This window comes from Vicugna pacos, chromosome 30 (genome assembly GCF_048564905.1).
Source record: "Vicugna pacos chromosome 30, VicPac4, whole genome shotgun sequence".
Lineage (NCBI taxonomy): Eukaryota > Metazoa > Chordata > Mammalia > Artiodactyla > Camelidae > Vicugna > Vicugna pacos.
The window spans coordinates 12,876,308-12,902,814 of record NC_133016.1 but is presented as its reverse complement, the minus strand read 5'-3'; the positions used below and the strand labels follow the sequence as shown (position 1 = coordinate 12,902,814).

The 26,507-nt window shown below is 47.5% G+C and overlaps 1 protein-coding gene across 5 annotated transcripts in view; it reads left to right on the top strand.

The window, feature by feature from the left end:
- The window catches only part of NEDD4L (NEDD4 like E3 ubiquitin protein ligase), a 298,551-nt gene extending 273,879 nt beyond the window's left edge, over positions 1-24,672 (top strand). For all 5 annotated transcript variants that reach the window (XM_072952149.1, XM_072952148.1, XM_072952145.1 and 2 more), the window contains 8 exons: positions 701-796; positions 9,021-9,094; positions 11,198-11,258; positions 11,375-11,434; positions 13,112-13,219; positions 14,520-14,616; positions 15,350-15,422; positions 19,786-24,672. In XM_072952149.1, the coding sequence (XP_072808250.1) occupies positions 701-796; positions 9,021-9,094; positions 11,198-11,258; positions 11,375-11,434; positions 13,112-13,219; positions 14,520-14,616; positions 15,350-15,422; positions 19,786-19,888 (672 nt within the window). In that variant the 3' untranslated portion in view covers positions 19,889-24,672. The remainder of the gene's footprint in view (positions 1-700; positions 797-9,020; positions 9,095-11,197; positions 11,259-11,374; positions 11,435-13,111; positions 13,220-14,519; positions 14,617-15,349; positions 15,423-19,785) is intronic.
- Positions 24,673-26,507: the final 1,835 nt, after the last annotated feature.

The following is a 26,507-nucleotide window of genomic DNA, read 5'->3' as shown; positions in this document are numbered from 1 at the left end:
AGGCCTGTCCTGGGTTTTGAGAGCAGCCGTCCTGTTTGCTTACAGGAACTTGCAGAGAGCAGTGAAAGCACAGGAAGGGGTGGACCCTTGAAACCCTTGGTGTTTATAATTAGAACATTCTCTCTGCTTCCTATTTTCCTCTGATAGTTTCACTCTTAAAAGGTGGGAAGTCTGTTAATCTCTCCATGTGCAGTTGTATAACTGTATGCCCGCCCTCCGGAGCAGGCTGCTTCCTCTTCCCAGAGGACAGGATCTGACTACAAACCCGTGTCACTACCAAGAGAGATTTGTAGTTTATATTTTTAAATTAAACGGGAAGAGTAGGTTTAGGGTAGAAAATATTAGTGACTAATGCATTTCCTGAGACTCTGAATGGAATTGTGTTGGAAGGACATAATTATTTAAAGAAATCAAATGATGTAGAGAACAAACTTATGGTTACCAGCGAGTAAAGGGGATGGGAAGGGATAAATCAGGAGTTTGAAATTTGCACCTCTTGGGGAGTCATGGAAATGTTAGCTAGCTTGATTGTGGTGGTGGTTCCATTGGTGTGTTCATCTATCAAAATTCATCAAATTGTACATCTGAAATATGTGTAGCATATTGTACAGGACTCATACCACAATAAAGGTATTAAACTCACCTGACATCTTTTTTTTTTTAATGATGCTTAATTTTAATTTTCGTGTCATTTCTGTAGGATAGTGAATATTACAACTCCTTGAAATGGATCTTAGAAAATGATCCGACTGAACTGGACCTAATGTTCTGCATCGACGAAGAAAACTTCGGGCAGGTACGTGTGGGGAACCCCACGAGCTCCTCCTTGAGTTTCAGAGAGTCTTCGCTTCCTCACAGGCTGCACTACAACTTTGCTGGATAGTTAAAAGCCACCACCCGGAGCTTTAGACATTGTTATCACCTCACTGTATCAGTACCTTATTGTCACACCAGGAAGCTAAGCCCCAGTTACAACTCCCCTCTCTTCCAGCAAAGTTACAGAAATTCTAACACCTCTGGGATCAGGAGTAACACCTCCTTCTAATCTAAAGCCAATCTGATCATGAATGTTTGTACCTTGGTCTTAAAATTTAGGTACTTCAAAAAATAGTGTAAGTGTTTGCTTAGTGATACAAATATGGGACCAAGAGTAGGTGATGTCTGGGGGGGGCCTTGCTTTTTTCCTGCTGCTTTAATGATCCTCTTGTCATGATGAAGTTTGTCTTCTTGGGGCTCAGCAGACTCTGGGTTTTCTAACATTCCTTCTTGCTTTGCGCCCATACTGTCATTAGGGATTGATCATAGAGGTCAATTTAAAAGATAAAGTTGCCTGCTTGGAATTCTTGTCAGCATGCTGAAGTCCTGTAGGATGTGTTTGTCCTAAACCCCAAACTTTGGATTCATTTGTTCCCTGGTGATAACAGTGCTTTGGGGAAGGACTTCTCAGGGTGTTGTCCAACCCTGGTACCTGTCCTTTTACAGAAGCCCAGAAAGAGTTCCCGTCCCCCAGACCAGATCCTCATGGCCTTGACATTCATGGGCCCGTGGAGCGCATTTTAAGGGTTTCCTGTGGAAAGTGACATTGATTTGTTCCTTATGTCTGCAGAGGTCATTCAAAGTGTACTCCACTGTCCAAAAACTCTGTACTTAGATTCTCTGTCACTTCACGATGGTGTGCTCGGTTTTATGTCAGGTTTCTGCCCTCTTGAGTTGTCAGCCTTAGAAAAAAAAGCGTATGCGGCTGGATATAAGGGAATTAATGACAACTGGTGAGGGGGACAAAAACTGTTTAACAAGAAAGTGATCACATAGGTACCAAAAGTACTTGTTAGGTATGCTCGAGCCAGGAACAGTCACTGGTGTTGAGTCCTGGGAGTGGGTGCGACTTGAGGAATCCGTGGTTTCTTTCCTTCCTGGTTGGCTGGGTTGAGGCTCATAGAACTTCAGGCACCAGGGATGAGAGACACCTTGCAATTATTGTAAGTGATCAGTGAGTCCATTAAAAAATCTCATTTTGCCCTACCTGTTGGGGTTTTTTGTTTTTATTTTGCTCCATATTGTGCTTCTTGCCTAAAAATCTTCACTTGAGACAAATGGGCGCTGCTGTCCTGGGTTGAGGGCCCCCCATGGGTTGTGGGGAGGAAGGTCTTTTCTGCAGCGCCTCCTCCCGGAGAAGCTGTCCCCTCCGGCTTAGCAGTGGCCTCCCCAGGGCCAGATGCACCACGTGGCTTCCAGCCCTTTTGTGCTTCCTTCCTCATCACTCTGGATCCTGATGGCTCACCCTCCCCTTGCAGTACTTGCAGGGCCCAGTGCCTCTCCCCCTTCGCCCCTTCCTCCTCCTTCCCCCCCGCATCCCCTTGAAGGACCGCTGCTTCTGCTGGCCCCGCCGGGCACGTGCTCCTCGCCCACTTCTCTCCTCGTTCCACCCACGCTAGCTGAGTAGCCTCATCCACCCCGTGGCTCCAACTACATCCCTTTCCTCATCTGCCCCCATCCTTTGTTCAGGCTCCTCTGGTTTCTTGGCCATGTCATTTACAGCCTTCCTGGTTCCTGCATTGGCCCCCAGCCCGCTCCAATATGTTCTCTGTTGCCCCACATCAACCTTCCAGATGTAATAGTTCTGGAAAGCAAACCCAGACATGTAACTCTTTTGCCAAACAAAAATTCTTCACTGACCATCCTGTGCCCTGCGTTTACAAATGAAAACCTTTCCAGCACAGCTTAGGAGCTGCCACTGCCCACCTCTTCCCTTCTGATACCTCCTTTCTCTGCCCTTGGGGTGCCTGTAACGGTGTCCCCAAGGGCTTTCGGTGCCACGTCGCTGGCCTTGCAGCGCCCTCTCTGTACCGACATGGTTTCGATTTCTCTCTCCCATAACCCTGCTCACACTGCCCTCTGATCTCACTGACTGCCTGTCTCCTGGGAGCCCCTTGAGGTCGTCTTGGGTTTTCCAGTGCCCAGCATGCAGCCTGTGGCTACTAAATGCTTATTGAGCAAAGGAATGAATAGTGCTGACCTAGTTTTTGAAAATGTTGATAATGTTATAAGTAATAGAAGCTCCAAGTGTGAGAAAACAACATAATTTGAATTGCAATGACTTTTTTTTTAAGCTGGACCTATTTAAGGGTCTCAACTGCCAATTTTCAAAGGGTAACACATGGATAATCATCCTGGAACTATGTCTTCTTTGCATTTTTAATGCATGGAGGGAGGAGTAAAGAACCAAGGAAGATTTAAAATCAATCTTGTGTATCAAAGGCAAAAAAGAAAAAGTCTCTTTATATATCTGCTTATAGAAAACCATAGGACCAGCTCAAATAACATGGTTCAGAACACATTAGCACCGCCACAGTTAGAAGCAGACGATCTGGGAAACATGCCTTAGTTCCAGTTAAATGTTACTGTTTCCACCTAAGAAATAAAACCAAGCACGAGATGTTTGCATCGTTAGTGGACTAATAAAGATTCTGACAGTCATTATAGTTCATGTTGATTACTCCTTAAATCAGCTCTCAAAGCTCATTTCATGTGGACTTTTCTGCCTTTTGGACTGAATCAGGTAGAATAATGCAATAATCAAAACAGACTCATGAGACGAGCAGGATAACGATTAGGTGCCCTATCTGTGAAATTACTGCCTTTCCTTTTAGACAACTAAACTGATCAGCAGGGAGCTAGTGTATCTATTTTGCATTCTGGGAAGAAATTTGGAGTGAATTAAGCAGGTACATATTGATCTCATTTCCCATCCAATCCATCACCAAGCCCTGTTCATTTTTACTCCCCTCTCTGTTCTCCCTGTCTGTTCCACCACCAGCTCCCAAGTCTAAGCTACCGTCTTCTCTGGTAGACTCCTGCTGGCCTTTTGTATCCACCTCTGCCTCCTACAGTGGTAGAGTGGTCTTTTCAGAACATGAAAATGATCTTGTCATTCTTCTGCTGAGAACATTCAGACATTTCCCACTTTATCACTGTCGAGATAAAGACCTAAAACCTTAAGTTGGCCCCATGAAGTAGTCCTGCGTGGCCTGGCCCTGCCTGCTTCATCTCCAGATGTGTTTTGCATCAGAGCTGCCCACATGCTTTCTGGGTCTGCTCCCACTAGGCTTCTTGCACATACCAAGCTCCTTCCTTCCTCAGGACCTTTGCACACGCTATTCCTTCTGCTGGGAACACACTTCCTCCTACCCTTAGTTCAGATGTCCCTTCTTCAAGGAAGCCACCCCTATCCTAGATCACAGTACTTTAGAGTGTCGTTCATGTCTCCCTGTGGCAGGTACTATGAGTGACTCTGCATTTCTTTGTGTGGTTATGTGTTTAGTATGTGTCTCTCCCGTCAGGCTCAGTCTCGGTGATGGCTGCCCTGGGTCTGCCTTTTGCTCACCATTGTGCCCTCACCACCTGACAGTGCCTGGTGCAGGGTAGGCGCTCAAAATAGAGTTGTTGAACCAAAAATGGGGGCATCAACGAGAGACCGATGCAGGCCTCTCCCTCCTCCGCCCTCTGCAGAGCTGCTAACTGCACTGCAGTTTCTGACACAAGAGGAAGCCCATGCCTCCTTGGGCCAAAAGGTAGTCATTTCTTCAGTGGAGTGAAGTCACCATAGAAACACACTGTACATGTACTCCGCCTTCCTCGGTGCTTCGAGCTGCCTTTTTCTCATCCCACACTTGGAAAATCCGACCACGAAGTCGTGATCGCTGTCACTTCATGTAATGAAACTACAGCTGGTGCCATTTTTTCCCCAACTTGTATTCTTTCTGGTTGGTGAGAATCTGGAACTGCTGGTTTCTGGGGCCTCCTAAAAACGTTTCAAATGAACAAACTTCAGTGTTTGAACAGTTGTCATATTGCTAGCCAGAAAGACTAAACCCTGCACTCGTGTACACCCACACACCCCCAGCCCCCCAGGAGGAGACAGCCCTTTAGAGCTGTGACAAGGAGAAGGTCTTCACCGCAGGTTCGGCAGAGCAGGCCCTGATCCGTTCTTGAAGAGGCTCTTGCAGTGTGGACTTTGAAGAAGCTTCGCAGCAGGGAGGGAAAGAGAATGGGCAGCAACTTCAGGAGAGACGTGTTAGGACCTGCCTGAGTTGGGTGAAGGCACACACTCTCTACTGGGTGACAGTGCCCCAGGGGGCAAAGACTAGTTCTTGGAGGGCACAGAGTCTCTGCCATTACAGTGGCTTGTGGTCCTCCAAAGGGCCCCAGACACCACAGGTGTCTTGGTTAAGATTGCATGGGAGGAAAAGGGCCCCTGTGGGTTGGAGGGGCTCTAAAAAGGCTCCTTGCGGGGCAGTTAATGAAAAAAGAAAGGCTAAGTAGCACTGGGTTGGGGAAGGGGAACGAGGGAAAGGGAAGAAACTGGGAAAAGGAGGAGGGAGAGAAAGGGGAGAGGCAGAGTGAAGTGGGGGAGAACCAGACCAAGAGCCCAGTGAAGAGGTGGCTCCCAGAAGGGCAGGGACCCTGGCTCCTCAAGGCCAGGTCGAGGAGATGGACAGATGGCAATGTTAGAAAACGTGGAGGTGGAAACATGGGCCAGTCGCCGGGAGAGGCTGAGGAGGACGAGTGTGGCACCCAGAAATGGGACGGAAAGCAACCAGACCTTACTCTGCCCAGTCCAGTATACCTGATTTGATCCACGGACTGCTCAGTCATTGGATGTAAAGCAGCTGTCAAGAGTTCGGGGAGACGTGTGCGAATCCGAAGTTGTCACTTGCCAAGGAAGAGGGTTTCCAGTTCTGTGAGAGCTGCATCCCTGAGTTTCCTCTGATCTTTGTGGTCGTTATAAAGAAGAAAGATGAGTTCATACTCGGGCCAGGAGACTTCAAGAAATAGCAGTGTTTTCCCACAAGCACTTACCAAGCACCTCCTGTGTGCCAGGCACTGTGTTCATGTCCTTCATGCTGGGTTCTTAGGAGCTCAGACACAAGATGACAGGATGCTGGCCCTGGAAGCCAGTGGTAGGACAGAACTGGGTATCAGGTGTTGTGGGGAAATGGGTGGGGTAGCAGGAAGCCGCCCCAAAGAGGATGAGATGAAGGATGTGCTGCCGGGGCAGCCCACCTGGGGTCTCGCCCGGCACCATCACCGAATTCCCTGTGTGTCCTGTCAAAGCGACCCACCTCCCTGGATCTAGCTGCTGCCTCTCTGGCAGGGTTAATTAATGCCAGAGTGTTGCGGCCCTGAACATCGTTGGTGGGAGGAGGGGGGTTGGGGGAAGCCCTCTGACTTGCACTCTGTGTTGGACGAGCCCCGCTTCTCTCTCCTGAGTCTCACAGCCATCGTGAGCGCATTTAGTCCTTCTGTGGCCACTATGTCTGAAGTCAGGAATTAGGACGTGTGAGGGAAAACAGACGCAACAGGGCTGTGGTTACAGGCGGAGGTCGGCCGGAGAAACTTACGTGCAGGGAGTCAGCTCATCCAGTGAGAGAGCCTGGGCTCTGCTGGGCTCACACGAACTTGAGCTTGACTCTGGCACACCAGCAAAAGCCTGACCTGGGAGGCACCCAGGGCTCTCGGCGGACCGACCCTAAGGGAGCAGCACAGGGAGTGGGCCTGGAGACCCCCTCTCTGCCTGCCCCGAACCCCCAGCATCGCCTCCCAAAGAAACTGTGGTCCCCAATCAACTATATGACCCCAGCTTGTGCTTCCTTCCTTAACACAGCAATCTTTTTTTTCCTTTCAAAAATTTTGTTAGTTAACAAAATTTGATAACAAAATATTAAGCTCTGTAATAAAAGTAAATACAGTAAAAACACAAAAATTACCCATAGTTCCTACCAACTAGAAAAATTCATGACTAAAATTTTGATTTATATCTTATGAAATTATTCTTTGTAGACACATGCATAGCAGGTTTGTTCTGTTTTTTTCCAGAAATGGAATTGTACTGTGTGTACAGTTTTAATTTAACATGTCCATGTCAGTAAACAGCGTTTTAATGGCTACCCAGAATTCCATTTCACAGAGCAGACCTTTTTTTCACCATGTCAGTATTTCACTGTATAAACAGTACAAAGATGATAAAAATCCTAGAATATACATTTTGTGTACTTGGCCAGTTTTTTTTCTTTGGTGTAAATCCTAAAAGGGAAATTACTGTGAAAAGGGATATGCGTGTTGGGATCTTGCTGTCCCAAAGCGTCCTCCAAAAAGATTAAACCAGCTAGACTCCCGCCACCAGCAGAGACGAGAACCGCCGCTCTCTGCTCAGCAGCCTGGCTGGTTCTGCCCTTTTTCATCTCTCGGGGCTGCCTCTGGGGTGTCTTCCTCCTTTCCCCTCCCCTCCCTACCTCGTGTGTGGTTGACCCATTTAGTCAGCAGCTCCCTGGAAATTGCAGCTCCTGCAAAACATTCTATCCCAGCACAGGTGAACTGTCCTGGAAGCCTCCCGGTGCCGAGAGCTGGGCTTGGATTATTATTGTCGTCTGGTGTGGATCTGATAGAAAAATCCCATTACTGACGGGAACAGCAAGACAGGTCTTGGAGGAGGAATAAATGGGAAGAAAGAAAACCCATCACAGGCTTAGGAAAAATACTACAAAAATGTGAATGAGTACTGTCTACAGACCTCTGAATAACTGTCAAAGAACTAGAGATGTTTTCCTGTGAGACACGTCCCGTCCCGCCCCCTTCCCGGGCGAAACTGTTTAATATCCCCAAGCAGTGCCGTGGCCTGCACAGGACAGGGTCCGACCAGCAGCGGGCAGACTGGATGCAGGGGGAAGACAGCAGCGAGGAGGAGGAGTTGATGAAAAGTAAAAATCCGGCAGCAGTAAAACGTTGCAATGACATCGTAGAAAGTGGAGTTCAGTCGTAGTGGGGGGTGGGAGGGGACTAGATCCCTTCCCGAATCTTGAAGAAGAGGACAAAGAAGACAGACACTGAAGGGCCGAGATGGATGATCAGTGGCCTCTGATTGAAAAAGCTGTCTCCACGTGAAAAGGAGCAACGATCAGGAGCATCATCAGAGAAGATGTTTGCAGAGGAGCAGGGTCCGGTACTCAGGCCAGACAGGCCCAGTCTGTTCCCAGGCGCGTGTGGCAGGAGCGGGGAGGGGTCCCTGGAAGTGAGCTGTGGCAGACCGGAATCTGCATCCCTCACGACGGGTGTGCTCTGGGCTGAGAACCGTCTTCCCGGGCTTGGCTTAGGCCCGGTTTGTAGGCGAGTCACTGTGGGAATAAAGACCACAAGGAGTCCCACCAGATAGGAATGTAGTTCATCTTTGCAAGGGGGACTTGTGGGTGGTACTTTTTTCCTCCCCCCACGCGCCGAATTTCCATGAGAGCTAACTTTTTCCTTGTTGGATCAGTAGGTCCCTTCCTCCCTGCCCTTCTGCTGGTTACTGCTTTATAGGCTCAGACATGAACCCAGGGCCGGCTCAGCGTGGAGAAGGCTGTGCCTTGATTTCAGCTGCTTTGCTCTTTACCGTCCTGGGCGGCTCTGGGGGAGGGAGCTTCCTGGGATGAGCAGAGAGGCATTGTCTGGATGCGTGTAAGAGGCTGGGGTTCAGGGGGCGGGGCGGCAAGTGAACCCCACGCCCAGCCTGGCATCCCCAGCACCTTTCTTATTTTAAGTCCCTGTGTTTTGCCCCTTTGAAAGAAATTCCACACATCTTTTTTTTTTATGATTATAAAATCTAATTCTCAGCAACAAATTTGGATCTCTGCAGTCTTGATGGATGTATCCCGTCTTTCCTGTGAAACATAATTAAATTTCTTGATAAGTGAATAGCGGATGTAAAAAAGATGTTCTTCATTGTTGCCAATGTATAAAGAATAATTAAAACTCATCAATAACCATAAAATAACTTGCCGTCAATGATAACGTCCATTAAACGTGTAACATCTTAACAGTTTAAAAGCCTCGTTAGATGTTCCCGTGGACACAGAGCCATTTGCTGGAGAGTAGTTCTGAATAAATTTTACTTACCTTCCTTTTATAATAAGACGTTATTACTCAGTAATAATATGCAAAGTAACTTCACAATGGTGATCGTTGTTTTATCTTTGTAATTACAGACGTATCAAGTGGATCTGAAGCCCAATGGGTCAGAAATAATGGTAACAAATGAAAACAAAAGGGAATATATTGAGTACGTATATACATACTTACAGCCTTTTCTGTTAAATGGAACAGCATGTGTGGTCGATGTCCTTTGCTGAGATAACTCACGCATATTACGGACATATGTTCAACAGTGCAAGTTCCTTTCTGGCTTGGGCTAAGAGGACGCTGAATCATGGGGTGGAAAATTTGGCTTGTGTCATGACCTCGTGGAGCTGCCATTCGAAGGAGCAATGGGAGGAGGAGAGGGCGCACGCTGTTGAGTGGTGTGGCAGATACTCCAGGAAGTCTGCGGGTGTCTGGTCTAAAACTGAGAATGGCAGGGACAGAGCACAGTGTCCACAGCTAGTTGGGATAAAATTGGGAACAACCAAAGAGAAAAGGTTTCGTCTCTCTCCTGGCCTCTCTTCCATAATGAAGATGCAGGGAATGAGTTCAAATGGATAGGGAGAAAGCAGCACATACAAACACAAAGAATTGTTTCCGTTGTTCGTAATTTTAACTCAGTCTCAGCCTCCGTTGGTGGAACAAAATGTCGAGTCCTGTGGCAATCTGTTAGGTAATCCTAGGAGTCTGTAGCGGGTCGGTCTTTCTCTGTTGGGCAGCTTACGTTTTCCTCTGACATTGATATATGCTTCGAGCACACAGTTCTGATGTCTTCCGAGGATTTCTAGGTTGCCCTCGCTAGTCCTGGTGCAGGAAAGAGGTCAGTGAAGCAGTGTTTGGTTCCCGGGTCCTAGTTTTGAGTTACAGCTGTGGCCTGAACTCCTTGTTTGCATTCAGAACTCCCATTGCAGCAGGCCAGGTTCCCTCCTCCTCATCATAACTGGTCAGAGGACTTGAGTTCAGAATTGGCTGAAGGGTCTTAGCATCCTTTGTGTGATCTGCAAAGAAAGGACTGACTGGCCTTTCTAATTAGGAAGAATTAGAGCGTTGGCGTCTCTACTTAGAGACCCCGACAAAGCATGGACTTCTCCTCCACCTGCAAGTTGAAAGCTTGCTATACTCGGTAAAAAACTAGAAGTCAGATACTACAGTTCTTGCCTGTTCACATTAATTGGCTCTTGTTCTGAACGTGGACAGTCTCAGCAAGCAGATGATGTCCTGGCTGACACCATTGTCTTTATTCGGAAAGTGCAGGCTTGAATAGATTTTTTTAAATGCTCCACCCCAGGGTGACTAGGGTCAAAAGGCTGAGGATGTGGACTTTGTGATATGTGTTGTGCATCATCCTTTGCAGTTAATTCTTCTAGGTTTCAGATTTGGTGGGGAGTGGGGTCAGGCAGAGTCTTAGCTAGCTTCACTGTGAAAAGGATGATTGAAATCTCCAGCTGCTCCCCGCCACCGTATCCCCCTGTACAAGTAGGCTATTGGGCTGATGATTGCAGCACAGCCAATAAAATCTGATATGCTGAGCAGCGGGTGGGCAGCAGACTGGTCCTCGAGGGCCGTTGCCATGGTGCCGCCTCCTATGAGGAGGTCCTTGTGCTGCTGCACAACAAAACGCCTTAGGTGGGAGCCAGAGTAGATTCGCCTGGTAGTAAATTCTGCTGAACACTAAATATTGTTAGGGAAAATGGCTTCAGTGGATTTCTGTTACTGAAAGAGGTTTTACCGTTAGTCTTCCAAATGTTGGTATTAAAGTATTAGTGGTAAGTCATTCTGCTGATAAATTATGTGTCATCATTGGAAAGCAGTACATTAGATGCTAGAATGAAATATACAACAAAATATGTTGCACTGGCTACTCCCCTTAAAAATGTGTACGTGTTTGTACGTATATGTGGGTGTGTACATACGTGAGTTCATGTGTGTGCATTATGCACATGTACGTATGTATTTAAACTTCATTTTCCCTTTTCTCCACGCAGTTACATTTATAAAGCAACTTTGATAACTCAGGCTTGATCTGGGGGGAAAAGCCCAGTCTGTCTTGGTGAAATCCTCAGTGAGACTTTAGTTCTTCATGTCTGTTCGAGTCGTTCCATGAATAAGCCGCATGTACCCCTCTCCGTGGCCACCGTAGGGCTTTCTCTCCTTCCCCTGCCTGATGAGAAGCAATTGCAGTTGGGAAGAAAGAAGTGAACATCGAAGAGGATGATTAAAATGCTCTTGCGTTTTCCTCCCGCAGCTTGGTCATCCAGTGGAGGTTTGTGAACAGGGTCCAGAAGCAGATGAATGCCTTCTTGGAGGTAAGATGTGCTCACGGTGCAAGAATCTCACCTGCGCCTCCAGTCATAGGTTTTTCCTGTAAAATTTGTCTCTTTCAAGGGCAAAGGTGTTTAGAATGATTTTTTTTTTCTTTCAGGGATTCACAGAACTGCTTCCTATTGATTTGATTAAAATTTTTGACGAAAACGAGCTGGAGGTTTGTATTGTAGATGTTTTGTGTAAAATAGATTTTAAGTAATATTCTCTGACCCGTGACGTCCTTGGCAGTGTAAAGGTGGACGAATTTTACTACCAGTCTCGGGCTTGCTTGTTTGCGGGCCTGGGAGGGAGGACCGGTGGAAAATAGTCACGTGTAGAGTCCTTGCCCAGGAGAGAGCTGTTCTGGGACCCAGCAGGCGGGGACAGGCCCCCCGAGCTGGGCCGGGCTCACGGCCTGGCGCACCAGACAGGGAACCCGGCTGCTTCTAGTAGAGTGGGGTGGTGGCGTCCTCCTCCCCCTGCGGGGCCGGGGGTCCCACCCCTCTGCACACCCACTGTGGCAGCCCAGCGGGGACTTGCCAGGAAGGGAATGTGAGCACCCACGAAGGGTGTAAGGCGGAGGTGTCCGTGAACGTGAGATGTGCTGTGCTGAGGAAGGAAGCGTGTCAGAAAGTCAAGTCGTAGCAGGAGGTTGTTGCGGCTGCTTTGTGTTGACGTGGATGAGAACTCGCAGTTTAAAAAGCCGAGATTAAGGGGATTTTGAGGCACAGACTGTTAGCTACAAGGATGTACTGTACAGCCCAGGGAATGTAGGCAGAATTTTGTAATAACTATAAATGGAGTTTAACCTGTAAAAATTGTGAGTCTCCTTGTTGTACATAATGCTGTATGTCAACTCTACTTTGCTAAAATGTTTAAAAATTCAAAACTAAAAAGCAGAGAAATCTCTCTACCTTTATGTTGAGAGAAACAGAAGAAAGAAGGCTGTGTCTGCTGAGAGGCTGCTGGTAGACCTCACTTGCCATTTGTCCAAGTCACATCCGATGAAGTGTCTCCCCTCAACTGGCTTTCTGTTCTTTTACTTTAAAATGGAAGCGTCGAGATAGATGATGTTGTAGAAATGATGTCGTGGAAGGGGTTCCTTTGACATGTGGGGACACTGAGGCGGGGAGCAGCCGGTGACCCCCCACGTTTACCCAACAAGGGTTTGGCACAGTCAGGCCTGTGATCGGTTTTCAGGCCTCTGGTTTAGTTCTCATTCCATTTTACCGTGGTGCGTCTGCGGGAATATCACGCATTTGTCCACGGGAAACCTGCCCTACAGACACTTAGGTGACGAGAGAAGGAGACCTAAGACTGATGGCTCAGGAGGGCAGCTGCTGTGTCAGTGCTGGTCCAGACGCAGCCTCAGGTCTCAGGTCTCAGGACAGGTGAGGTGGTTGGCCCTCAGCTGGTAGGTTGATCTGGGAGACGAGAGTTCCTGCTATCATAAAGCACTAATTCTTTTGTGGGTGGAGAGGCATTTTCAAATATTGAGACAAATAACCTCTCAGAAGGGGAACAGCCAGGCTAACGAGCCGATAGAAATGGAGCATAAGAAAGTCCCTGAGTGCTGTGCTGAGATTAGCGGGGCAGGGAAGGCGATTGATCTGGACGTTTCATTTCCACTGTGAGGTGTGGTGGCCTGTACGAGTGTTAGAATCGGGCCCCCCTTGTTAGCTCTACTGTCTCTGATCTGCAGCAGCAGGTGGAATTTGGAACGTGTATTCCCCTTCCTTTGTTTTCACGTCGCTGGCCTGTCCTGCTCTGCACGGCACAGTGCCGGCCTTTCCTCCGTGTGTCTCTTCGGCCGCCACGTCGTGCCCTGTTTACCTCTGGTCCGTCTCCCTTCTAGTTGCTGATGTGCGGCCTTGGTGACGTGGACGTGAACGACTGGAGACAACATTCTATTTACAAGAACGGCTACTGCCCCAACCACCCTGTGATTCAGTGGTTCTGGAAGGTAAGGCCAGGGCCAGGCCCTGCTCTCCACCTGGGTCAGGCCTGCAGGCCCTGTGCGGCCCTCCTGCGGTCCTGCTGCTGGAAACTGGGGCTCTGTGGGTACCTGGCCTGCTGGGGGGTGGGAGGAGGGGCCAGCTCAGCCCGAAGCAGCCCTTCCTGCTGCTTTTCGGTAACTGCAGGGCAGACAGCTGTCTTGAATACGGTTGATGCCCCTCCCACTGTCTTCCTTGACCAACTGATGAAGGCGCTTCTGTTTGAGGAAACACCTCTGAGTAGGACGATTCTGAAAAGCACGTAGCTGGATTCAGGAAGTGGAACTAGTCCTCCAGGGTGTAAGTAAGAATGGGAGGCGTCTCACGGCCGGAACGTGCTTTGGGGCTGACTTTTCCAAGATGCCATTTTGATTTAAAAAACCATTTTCCCAACCTTTTTTTTTTTTAATTCCAACAAACATTTTGATCTTTACATCTTTCCATCAAAGATGCGAAACTCTTAAGGCCAGTGCTTGTGTTCTGTTTAGCTTAGGAGAGAAGAGAAATAGAGATGAGTGGGTCCAAAAGAAAGGCGGTAAGCTGACTTTGAAAGAACGATTACAGGGGAAACGCTGATTATTTACTTACAGAAATGAAATCATTCAACCCGTCTTAATTTCTAAACATTATTATTAATAATACTTTAAGCGCCAGCAGATATAGAAAGAAAAGAAAAAAGCTAAATCTTAAAATCTGAAAATCCTAGTCCACATCTTGCTCGGCTTTGATTTTGGATTTTTTTTTTTTGACATCAGTTTAAGTAGCTTTACCAGTGAAGCCAACTTGATTCTTACAATAATTCAGATACATAAGATACACAGATTATTTCAAAGGCCTATCCTGCTTCTGTTTTTCTTTCTTTTGATAAAATGTTGTCTGTAGAGAATCTGTCTACAGTCAGAAATCCTGCCTCATCCCCTGAGTTCCCCTGGCGTCAACACGTCCCAAACTGTGTGTGTTTAAAATCGGCTTGGTGGGGGGCTGGACCTCACGTACAGAAACATGAGCTCATGGCCATCAGTGAATTTGCTTTGTATACCACGTATTTTGACCAGTTGGCAGAAGAAGAAAGAGACATTGTGATCTGTTGCTCTCTGAGATCACGAAGGCCTGTATTATGGCCTTAGAAAAATTTAAAAAGACTTTCCAGAGTCAACTGTCTAGGTCTTCCACTGCACTGAAAATAAGATTCAGTCCTGCCTGCCTGCATCACGGCTGCAGGGGCCACGTACCACGTGGGATGCAGTGACCTTTTGCCTCCGTTCACAGGCCGTGCTGCTGATGGATGCTGAGAAGCGTATCCGGTTACTCCAGTTTGTCACGGGGACGTCCCGGGTACCTATGAATGGATTTGCCGAACTTTATGGTGAGCAGGATGCCATTAGATTTCGTTCTCCCCCAGTGAGTCTCTAGCCAGGCATCAACTGTGGCCCGAGAAGGCTCTGCCTCCCAGGCCCCTAGACAAGTGGGCTTTGCATGGACCCAGTAGACACGCATCACGTGAAGAGAGCTGTCACTTTGGCTGTTGGTGTCGTTACCTTTATATACCTTTATATGAAGGGAGGGTTGGCTTTGTTTTTTGTTTTTGTTCAGAGAGTCGTGAGGTTACTCTTCCTTTTTCTTGGCTGTATCTTCAGAAACAAGTAGATTTTGCACAATTATCCATGTGGTTATAAACTGATTGTTTAAAGCACTCCTTACCTCCACAAGGCAGAATTCTTCAGTGCTTACTGTAGACTAAAAAAGCACTCTTTTTTGTTCTACCCGTTAAAAGGTCACGTTTCATTTTTTGCATCCTCCCCCCACCCCCGAATTCGTTTTAAATTGAAACTTCCAGGGTTAGGCTGAAAGGCTGTAGCTGTCTACACTTCCATGTGTTGTCATGTCTGATCTGTTAAATGTGGTGCGATTCCATCGTGAAGGTGTCTCGGAGTCTGTGTTGTGAGGTCGTGCGGACCCCTTGTTTCCCCCAGTTAAAATCTGAATGTGACATTGCAGCCACAGAGGGTGTCTTGGGCCCCCCCCCTTTCATTCAGTCCCTCCTTCACCTTGTTCTGCTGCCTTGAGCACTCTCAGCATTTCTTTTTTTCTTTCTCTAGGTTCTAATGGTCCTCAGCTGTTTACAATAGAGCAATGGGGAAGTCCTGAGAAACTGCCCAGAGCTCACACGTGGTGAGTGACGAAAAACCACACAGTTGTCAGCAAACAGCATTTTGAACACTTAGCTATGTCTGGTGCTGGGCGAGAGGCTAGAACGCTGTATTCCCTGCCCATCCAGCGTGTAGCGTGTGAAATACCGGCGATGCCAATGAAAATGCAGACCGTACCATAATGCTAATGAGATCAAACTAAGATTTGAATGCCCCTAGTATGTTTGATATGTGAAGTGTTAAAGCCCCTTCCATGGCTGTGAAGAACCTGTAAGTCTGGGATTTACTAACGTGCTGGTGGCCAGCGGAGTGTCAGAGATCCAACCAGGGCCCCTGTCCAGGGAGGCACATGGGGGCGTGGCTGCACTCAGAAGGCCTCCGGGATGCAGGGCGGGGAGGAGGGTCTCGGGGTCTCTGCTGGGTTTCACGGAACTCTTAGAGAGTTGACCTCGGTAGCTCTCAGGGAGCTCCTCCTAGCCGGCTCCCATGTCCCTCAGGTTGGTTTCCCCACAGACTTTTATTTCTCGCCTTTGGGAAGTAGGTAGAGGGGGTGCCCACAGCCCGAGGTCGGCCACCCAGCCTCCTCTCCCACGAGAAGCCAGAGCTGCGGAGCCAGCATGGCCATCCCGCACATCCCAGTGCCACTGAGCACTGAGCACTCGCCCTGCTGGCTGGGAGAGAGTTCCCATCAAAATGCGTTTGTGGAAAATGGTCTGTGAAAGGTTTTTTGCTTCTCTTTGATCCCCTTGCCTCACCGGAAAGCATGTTTTTCTCCATTTATACCATTCGTGACTCTAAATGGAATAGATGTGGTCCCTGCCCGTTGGCGTCATGAGAGCAGCCTGACTCTCACTGAAATTGGCCGACAGCCAGAGCAATCGGTGTCCACAATGCTCTGCCTTTATTCTCGGGGGAGAATGTTTTGGCCATTTGGAGTTTTTATTCCAAACAATATCGGAGTCAAATGTAGCTATCTGGGTTCTGTAGCCTTCAGCTGAAAGGCAAGCAGCACTGAGCCGAGCCCCAGGCCATCAGGGCGGGTGCAGGGGTGCCTCTCAGGGTCCCATGATGAGTAAGAACTGCGTCCCTGGGCCTGGCTGCTGCAGCTCAGGCCCTCCCTCACCCTGACGCAGCCTCACGCGTACCGTTAGTGTTCCTGTGGGCTCTCAGGGAGCTCACTCGTGGCCACATAGTTCCAAATCACAGGATTTGAACTCGGATTTGCTAGGATTAGAATCTGCACCCTGACCACTACGCTCCAGCTGCTCCCTTAGTGATAACGGTTCACGTCCCTTCTAGACTCTTAGAACCAAGTGAGTGAGTGTTCAGCCCTCGTCCCTCTGTAACCCCAGCGACAGCTGTCTTGCTATTGAACTCCTCTATTTCAAAATCCACATGCTGAGCCACCACTAAACTACAGTCCTGCTTGTCTAAGATCCCTGAACTCGGTGGTTCTCAGCCTTGGCTACACGTTAGAACCACCTAGAAAGCGTTACAAAAAATAAATAAATACCAGTGCCAGGGTCCCACTTCCAGAGACTTTGACCTGGTCGGTCTGGTGTGTGACCTGGGCCGTGGGATTTCTCAGGGCTCCTCGGTGGTTGGTGAGGACAGCTCGGATTTAAAATCACTGTTCTTCCTTAGGAAGGACGAAGGTCTGCACACAGGAGGAAAGTAGCCCCGTCTGCTCTTACTGCAGCCTCTCTCCTCTGTGAGTCACAGAATCAAAGCATCCAAAGATGATGCTTTGCCCAGACAAAGAGGAGAGCGCCCCCCCCCCACAGGCAGCCCCTCTGGCAGCGGGTACTCACTCACACCTCTGCTGGGTGACCGTCCTTCCCTCCAGCCCCGATTCTCCCGCAACATAGGAAACAGGAGCTTCGCTCGCTCCTTCACAGCAGCAGCCGTATACGTGGCTAAATAGAACGTAGCCCTACGTCTGTTTAATTTCTTCCATGTTTTATGAAACTACAAAACTACACAATTAAGCTTCAGAATTAAAACCTGATTTACGAGGAGAGTGCGGGCCGGTGGAGCTGGATCTTCCAGAGGGGACTTTCCATGAAGCCCTCAAATGCAGTTGTTGATCCTCTCCCATTAAAGGGCTGCATTCCTTTGTTCCATCAAGGGTCACTGCTTGGATAGTTACAATTCTGCTTTACTGAGAGTCACAGACCCACCTAAAGATTACCTCCTTCAGCCCCCGCATCGTCTACCAGATGAGGCTGAAGCCACTGAGGGTAATGAGGTGACACAGCTAGTTGGCGACAGGCCACAGCCAGACACCCCCCGCCCCTTATTCTGCCTCAGAAGTAACAGTAGCACTTAACTAAGCGCTTACCGTGTTCTGGGCATTGTCCCCGGCACTCCGTGTTTATTAACTCCGGTAATTGTCACAGCAGTTCTAAGAGGTGGGGCATCTTATCACCCACTTCTTATCGGTGGAGAAGCCAAGGCACAGAAGGCTAACGTAATTCCAAACCTTAGCTTTTAACACTCCCCTTTGCGCCCCTCTCTCTCCATTATTCCAGTGTTCCTCCAACTTGAATAATGAATGGACCTTTTTTAAAGGGAAAAAGTGGCCACTGATCCTTGAAACCCCATGGGGATCACAGGCCCTGGGTTGAAATACCAACTTAAAATCAAGCTGCCAGCCGCCTGCTGGGAGAGGCTTTGTCATGCGTAGCCCGCAGAAGTGGCATTCTTTCCCTGTAACCGGTGAAACAGTGATCTTTGAGATCTTCATCACAATGAAAACCAAACATGGAAAACTTCTTTTAGACTTATTATTTCAGGATTCCTGGGTTTCTGAGACTTCTGATTTGTGAAGCACAGTGTTACCCTCTGCCACGTCTTTTGATGTTTGGTGACTGTTTAAAAAAATCTCAGAGCTCAGTGTATCTTATTAAACATTTTAGGGGTTGTGAAAAGGCCCATCATGGATGTGGCCTATCTTACTGCTGCTGATAAATGTTAATTTTTAAAATGGAGGGCGTTGTCCTCCTTGTGTTTAAGACACCTGCATCAGTGCCGTGAGGGAGCAGTTTTAAATGCCGAGGCAGTGTAAGCAGATTTGGGCTTTAGAGCCAGCCTGGGGCTGGATCCTAGCTCTGCCACTTACTGTGTGACCTTGGGCAAATTACCTAACCTCTCTGTGCCTCGGATTCCTCCTCTGTAAATAGGGATGAGGCATGACCTACCTTACAAGTTGGTTCCTTGGATTCACTGAGGTGACAGATGAAAAGTGCTTAACAGTAAATGCTCCATGAACATAAGCGCTTATTAAAGCGTCATGACCTAAGTAAGGCAGGTGCATGTGGCCATCATCATGACAGGTGCCCACCTGCCTGGGCACCCGTTCCATGACTGGTGCTCTAGCTCTGTGTGTGCCTTGCGGCCCGCAACGGATGGTAAGTGAGTGATGGCAGTAGTCACTCCCTTTGGGCACTTGCCATGTGCCAGGCCCCCCCTTCTCTGTTTTGGTTTGACCCTCCCAGCCCTGTTATGAGCAGTCTCCCCATTTCACAGAAGAGCAGACTGATTCAGAGAGTGCAGTGATGTGCCCGAGGCCACAGGGCTGGCAGGGGGCAACAGAATTTGAACTTGATCCTGTGGACAAGTACAATCTTGCTCACAGAGGCCACATTTGCCTGGAGGCCTTGCTGTGACCAAGGTGACTTGTGCCATCCCTGCTGAAGCCTCCGGGTATGTAGGGGCTTTTCACTCCGCATGTCGATGGCTCACCTGGCTTTGGTTGGAGGCCCAGCATCTGGACCCCAGAGCCGTGGGCAGCCTGGTTTCTGGTCTCGCGTCTGCAGTGCTACTTTGGGGTGAGACCTGGGCATACCGGCCACTACTGGGCTCTGGGCCCCGCGTCTGCAGAACAGAGAAAGCGTCACCTGCCTCACAGGGCTGTGCTGAAACTCCAGTGAGGCGCTACATAGGAAGGCACCGGGCTTGGCAAAATAATGTAAAATAAGGGCGAACGTTAGAAACAGGCACAGCCTCGATTCACCCTGCTGTAACTCCTGCTGCGGAAATTCTGTGTCTCAAGGGTTTGGAAATCTTTGCCTGTACATCAGTTACCTTTCCCTCCTGCGTCCCCTCCCAGCAGTGTTTTCCAGGATCCACACCCAGTCATAGGAGAGAGGTTCCATGGGCTATTAGAAAATTCTTTTCTCTTCTCCTGTCGATTATATAGCCTCTTTGGTGTGGGCAGTGTCATCACTGGAATTGATTTTCAGATAATCAGAATTGCTGGTTGAGACTTCTGTAACCTCTTGCTCCAACACCAAGTGCCCCCTTTGCCAAATCTAGGAAATGCTGTTGTAACTAAAGGGTAGTGATGATGGCTTTCTGCCTGCACTTTTTTGTTCCTTTTGCAGCTTTAATCGCCTTGACTTACCTCCATATGAAACCTTTGAAGACTTACGAGAGAAGCTTCTCATGGCCGTGGAAAATGCCCAAGGCTTCGAGGGGGTGGATTAAGCGTCCCGTGCCTCCGGGTGGTGGTTCTTCGAGCAGGTCCTGCTTGCACTTTTGCATTTGCCTAACAGACTTTGCCGAGCCGCTGGCAGAGGGCGGCGCGCGGCCTGGGCTCCTGGAGCGTTGCCCTCGCCCGGGACTTGCCCCAGTTCCGACCTGGGAACCCAGCCCCGGGTCCGTTCCTGCGTTTTCCACCAATTACCAACTGGTTGATGTGTATACTAATTACATTTCAGGAGGACTTACTCTATTTATGTTATGCGTCTGTAGGCGAAGCCCTTAATAAATATTTTATAATGACAATGAATGGAATTAATCACTCTACAGGTATAGTATTACAACTCATGTTTACTTTTTAAGATGATTTAGACCGATTTTCAGACTTTATTTCATGACAATTAAAGATGTCTCGTGTACTTGGAAAAGTGAGCTTTTTTTTTTTTGTATTTGAATTTCATACCAGGTTTGATGTCGGTGACATTTTTATTTTTAAAGTACTTTGACATCCCCTACCACTTAATTTGATCAGAATTGGAAGACTGATTTCATCCAAAAACCTTCTACAGACAAGTACTTTGAGAAAATTTAAAATACAACATTAGGCACCATGAGGTTTTTCTTCCATACTCAGAATGAAAATAAACTGGATATTACTTTTTTGTTTTGTACAAATTTAGCATAATAGCTACAGGCTGAGAGAATTGTAACATAGCATGACAAATTTTGTGTTGACTTGAAGGAATCACACCATTATTCCTTAGAAGTAATTACGTGTGCTGTAATGCATTTGAGACAGGGTTCGACTAGCATTTCTCGTCAGAGAAATTACTTAACCCTTCCCAATGCTGTACAGTCGTTCTTCTATTATTATATTTTCCTCTTTGCTGTTCGTAGTAGAGACATTTGAATGAAACTTGGCACTGCGTGATTTGAAACTGTGGAAACCAGGTCTGTGTAGTCTCCTGTTTGTACACGTTTGCTAACGGTAGTGAAATAACCAGTTTTTGTTCTAACTGCACCAATTCCGAAGGCACTTTATGTACTACATGGAGGTCGTATCTGGTCTTGATTCTGTTTTGTTGGGTTTTTTTTTTTTAATCACAAACATTAAATGTGATAATGATTTCCTCCCCTGCACACAGTTCCGGTGCAATATCTATCCATCATAAATTTGGCTGCTGGGTACAATGCCTGGATGTAAAGCTGAGCCTACAGACCTGTCCTCACCAGCTGTTTTGTGATTTCTCCTCCCCTGCAGAGATTAATTTAATATACACTTAATCTAACCGGGTTTGTTACTTGTTGCATGCTTCAGAACCGTGGACTGCCCGAGTTGTGTCTGTTGTGTGCTAGATGAAAAGTGCTAGAGAAGACTGGGTGTGACCCCCTGATGTCCAGCTCTTCTGAGGATCCTGGCAGGGATTGAGGGGGTCTGTGAGACTGGTTTCTTAGCCACTTGTAAGTCCTGGGTGCAGAACTCTGTTGTGTTTGGAGAGACCGCCTGAGGCAGCGTGAGGGTCCTGCCACCCTGCGGTCCTTTCTCACCTTTGTTGTCCTCTACCCCGCCATGGCAGTCGGGGGACACTTGAGACTTCACCTCTTGCCAGTTGTAGATAAGACAAAAAAATTGTGGTTTCGGGGCCTCCGTTTGTTATTTAAGAAGGATCTTTTGTTGTTACAAGTTCATTTTACCCAGCTCTGGGTGGCTCGTGGGAAGCCAGGAATATTGGTGGCTGGAAGTGAGTCGTCTGAACAGGGTGCAGGGGTCTCAGTGTTGTCTGAAAGCAGGTGGATGTTTCATGTTGATGAAGAAGTACCAGTAGTGATCAGAAAACTTTGTTGTTGAGTAGGTTAAGAAAAAAACAGTATTGCTCATTAGTTTTACCTGTTGGTAGGATTTTTTTCCCTTCAGTCAATATGACAAGTTTGTGTCAGCCCCCACCTTGTGGCCCACCAAGTGCAGACTCGCCTTTCTTTACACGATTCGTGCCAAAGCCTGAGAGCGCAGGATGCTTGGATGGGTTCTGAAAGTGATTATGTAATTATAGGGGGAGAAAGCCAATGATTCTTGTCCAAGAAGTGGGATTCTTCTGTCATTTTGTAAACTGTATATTTGAAAAAATCAGAAGTAACTACATGCAAATTAGGCAAAGTATTGGGAATACGGAAGAAAACCCATTCTAGGATAATTTCTGTGCCAGGAACAGATAAGAATTATCAAAATACATCCTTGTGAATACTTGAAAGGCAGTGATTGTGAATGACAGTTCAGTTCATCTGTCCCTTAATATCTGATTCCAATGACAGCTCAGTAGTGCTGGGTTCAGAGTTTGTTTTGGGTGGGGGTTTTTTGTTTTTCAGTCTGAATAAGGTTCCCTAGTTCTCAGTGATTCTCAGTGTTTCATCCTTTGTCTAAAATGGTCAGATCTTGGTTGCTCTCCACCCTCCATCACCTTCACAACGTGATCACAGAGGCAGTAAGGAAAATGCAACGTGTGAAGGAGCAGACTGCCGGGTCATCCCTTGGACCTCTGTCTACTCCTCTGCCCACTCAGCAGGCCTGGGGGAGGAGGGCGGGTCGCCTAATCTAGTTGTCCTTAGCAGTGACGCTACTTTGCAGTCCAGGGTCTCTGTCGCCTCTGTTTTCTTAGAAATTACCTGAATCTAGTAGCTTCATTAGTTCCTTGAAAAAGAGTTGCTGTGGGCCATTTTGCCTTGAGGGTAAGTCCCAGAGTTGACATACTGCAAGTTGAAAGTCTTTTAAACATCAGTTATCACATCCACCTATAAAGGTCCTGGGTATCTCTGTTCCCGCCTCTTATCAGCCTAAAGGTGAATTTGGAGAAGTCCGCCCAGGGGGATTGACTTCAGATACGGGGCTGCTTTTCTACCTGCTGCCTCGGGTGCAGGGAGCTATTTTAAAGCTGTATTCTTTTTCCCAGAACATCCCATTATTTACCAAGGCCCTTGGGCCGCTAACGTCAGATATTCCGTAAGGCCAGATGACAGATGCTGTAACCAGACGCGGATGATCCCTCCCACATAAGGAGGCAGAGAGAGATTCTGAGAAATGCTTTGCACAATCCCTGAACCACTTTCTGCATCTCTCGTTGCGAAATGGACAGCATGTACAGTTGCTGCTTAATCTTGCCAGGTCCACGCTGGCTCTCCTGCAAGGCAGGTTCACATGCAGCAAGTCACTCACTGTTCTCACAGTTACTGTTTCAAACTTGACTGAGATTTTCCTAAGTCTCGTTATCTCACCCCTGAAATTTCAGAATCTATCAAAAGAGCCTGGGTTAATCAGTTCTCAAGCCCCTACCCACATCCTCTTTGTTTGCCTCTTTCCTCCTCACCCTGACTGCACCCCTGTACTGACTCGGGTGGCATCTTCTGCCTTGCCAGTAGGGGGTGCTGCCGTGCAGGGTAACTGCCTGGCCCACTCCCTTCCTGACCCCCAGGAGACCCTGCACTACCTCTGTCTCTTTCAGACTTTGGGGTACATCCTGACGTGTCATGTCAAAACTGCCAGTTTTAGGTCTGAGATTTTTTTTTTTAATCCTGATAATCTCCACTTTGTACTTTAGATTTTAAAACTGGGAAGAAAATGTGATGTACTTTGGACCACTTTTTTTAATTTATCAAAGCCTTAATGAACAGTGTATATATATTTGCATACGCACACCCCCACCCGAGTGTTTTCAATGCATCGGAGACAAAGCTGTAGCATTAAGATGTGAGCTTGTATAGTGTCTCATAGAAAAGGAGAGCTTTCTGTTGGTATGGAGTTTTCCAAGAAAACCTCTCATTAGACATCTGCCCTTCATTAAAGATGTTACGTGCAGAGCCTTGCATGTTTAAGGCGCATGTCTTTTTGTTGGTTGGTTTTGTGTTTGTGTGGAGTAATGGTGAAATCTAACGACACTGGCAGCAGACCTCTGTGTACTACGTTCTCAACCTGTATCAGTGCATCGAAAGCCTTCTTGTGACCATGACCCTGTGTCCACAGACATCTGTGCTCCTGTATAAGCCAGTTTGCCCCTCTTCCTCAGACTAATTTCACCTCAATTGTCACAGTTTCCTTCATGTTGACTTTGCATAACTTTGTTCTTCCTTTACTGCTATGTATGTAATATATATATATATATATACGTACATATGCTATCCAAATATATCTATATATATTTGCATAGCATTTTTACACCTTTCTCGAGGAATCTGGTTTCAAAAGGGAGGGAGAGTTGAATCCCTTTTACAGTTTTCTCCAAGCTGTGTCCTGAGAATTCTGACCCTGGAGCCCAAGAGAACCCCAGGACAATGATATAATATGCTGTCATCTCTTAATTCAGGATCTGTTATCAAATGAAACATGAAAAAATAGTGACTTTTAAGGTGAAAGAGAGTTTCAAGCATTCCAAATGAATTCTCAATGTTTCATAACTTTTTATTATAAACCCACCTCCTAATATAAAGCCAAGTACTATTTGTTACAGTAATTAAAAACCAAACTACTTAGAAATTTTTTTAAAGACAACGTATGGATAAATGCTCATTTTCACAATCAGAATAGCTTTAAAATACGGTTGAATTTGATACACACAGGAAACATTTTGTTGAAGAACAAGTCCTTTTTGCTTTTTGTTTTTCTTGAGCCATCTAAAGAGAAATTGTAGATTGTTTTCCTGATAGCAAAAGAGTTATGTGACAAAAATGAAGTCGTTGTAAAGAAGTGATGCAACTTGTCAAATATTTAATAAAGAATTATGGAAGCTAGAACTTTTTCTACATCAAGTATTACAGGTTGTCTAATTTAAAGCTTCTTCATGAGTGCATGGTCTTAATTGTTTCAGGGGTTTGAATGCCTGTAGATTTATATATAATGTGTTCATTTCTTTAATCTCCCTAGAAGTTCCACACCTTTAAAAACATTATTAAAGGCTGCCCAGAACACATGACTTGATGGGATGCACCTCTTTTCTTATCCTTCTGTCTCTTCATTAAACTTGAATTAACGACTTTATGTAACATTTAGGTGATCCATAAAGTCCATTCCTGGAAGGCCCATTTCACCTCTAATGTTTATCCAGCCAACCCTCGATTTATATATGAGTTAATGAGGCTCAGTGATGAAGCCCAAGATGGTTCTCAGAAAGATGCTTCCAAAACCCAGATCTTGTGTCAATTCCCTGATAAAACGCATAGACTCCTCAAATTTTTTCATTTTCTTTAGTATTAAGCCTCCTCTTGCCGGCCTTAACTTGCCCCTTCAGGGACTTCCAGGAGGTAACATCCAAGCCAGACATTCAGTCCTAGTTTCTTACAACTTGTCTCCTTCAGTTAGCAATAGACAGCCTTCTGAGTTCCTGCAGCCTCCTCCAGCCTTCTAGGAGCATAGAAGGGAGGTACCAGTGGATAGAGCCGCTCTGACCTTTAATATGTTCTTAGAGAAAAACACGGATGATGAGATACAGAGAGTAAATCATCATACATCGGTTACACGGTTGTTCGGTTAGTAAGCTCTTAACCTGCTCTGAAGTCCAAGAGTGATCTAGGCACTTGAGAAATTCTAAAGCTCCCAGTAAAAGTGGTGGTGAGTGTGGGTCCCCAGGAATTTGCATCCCTGTGGTCCTTGTTGGCTCTGGGGAAGCATGCTCACAGGGGTCCCTGGATGTGAGAGGGCAGAAGCCACTTTCCATTCCCTTTGGTTGGTGGCCCCTCATCTGGGAGACAACACTTCTCAAAAATGAGTTTCCAGAGAACTCAGGGTGTGGAATCTCTAAATTTGTATAGGACTTGAATCCGACTGGAAAACAAATTGATGGTGAGTTTTAAGACACAATATGGACTCCTTCGTGAGCGGACTGTAGGACCCTGTCTCGACCTGGGGGACACCCACTGGTCCGTGGGGACTGAGTAACCTCTCACCCCAACCCCCAGCACCACCACCACCACCACCCCCGGCGGCTTGCCTGCAGCAGAGAGGTTGCTCCTCACTGAGCCCGGGAGAGAAATGAGGGCAGGAGGGGCACTAATGGCCCAGCTCCGAGCAGCCAGCCACCCTCCAACTTGTCACCCCTGCCAGGGCTGGACCCGGGAGCAGGGTGTGACCCTTCAGCGTCCCACTCGGGGCAGAAAACCTGGGTTTTCAAGGGAATTCTGCAAGCACATCAAGCTGGTCTCGTTCCCTAAACCCCTCAGGGTGGGGCAGAGTGCAGGGGGCCCAGCGGGAGGGAAGGGCCAGAGCACGGAGGGGTGCTAGGTGCATACTGGGCGGCCTCTCATCTCCGGGTGGGGCCTTGACAAGAGGATGATTTCAAGAGCTTAAGTTGACCTCAAGTAACACATCCCAGCTTGGAATAAATCTTGGCAAACATCCAAGGGAAATTTTGTTTTCTGCTCGTCAGGGACCAGAGCCCACCACTTCATCTGGGTTTCCCCAAGTCCTCAAAATGCAGGAGAAGCCCTTGAACCAGAGTGAGGGCCCTGAAACGCTGAGCACAGAAACTGAGGATTGGGGGTCACCCTACCCCCGCTCCTCCCGCCCAGCACATGCGCCTTCATCTGGACAGAAAAACGCCAGGATTTAGAGGTGGAGCGGCTGGTCCTGAACGCTGACTCAATC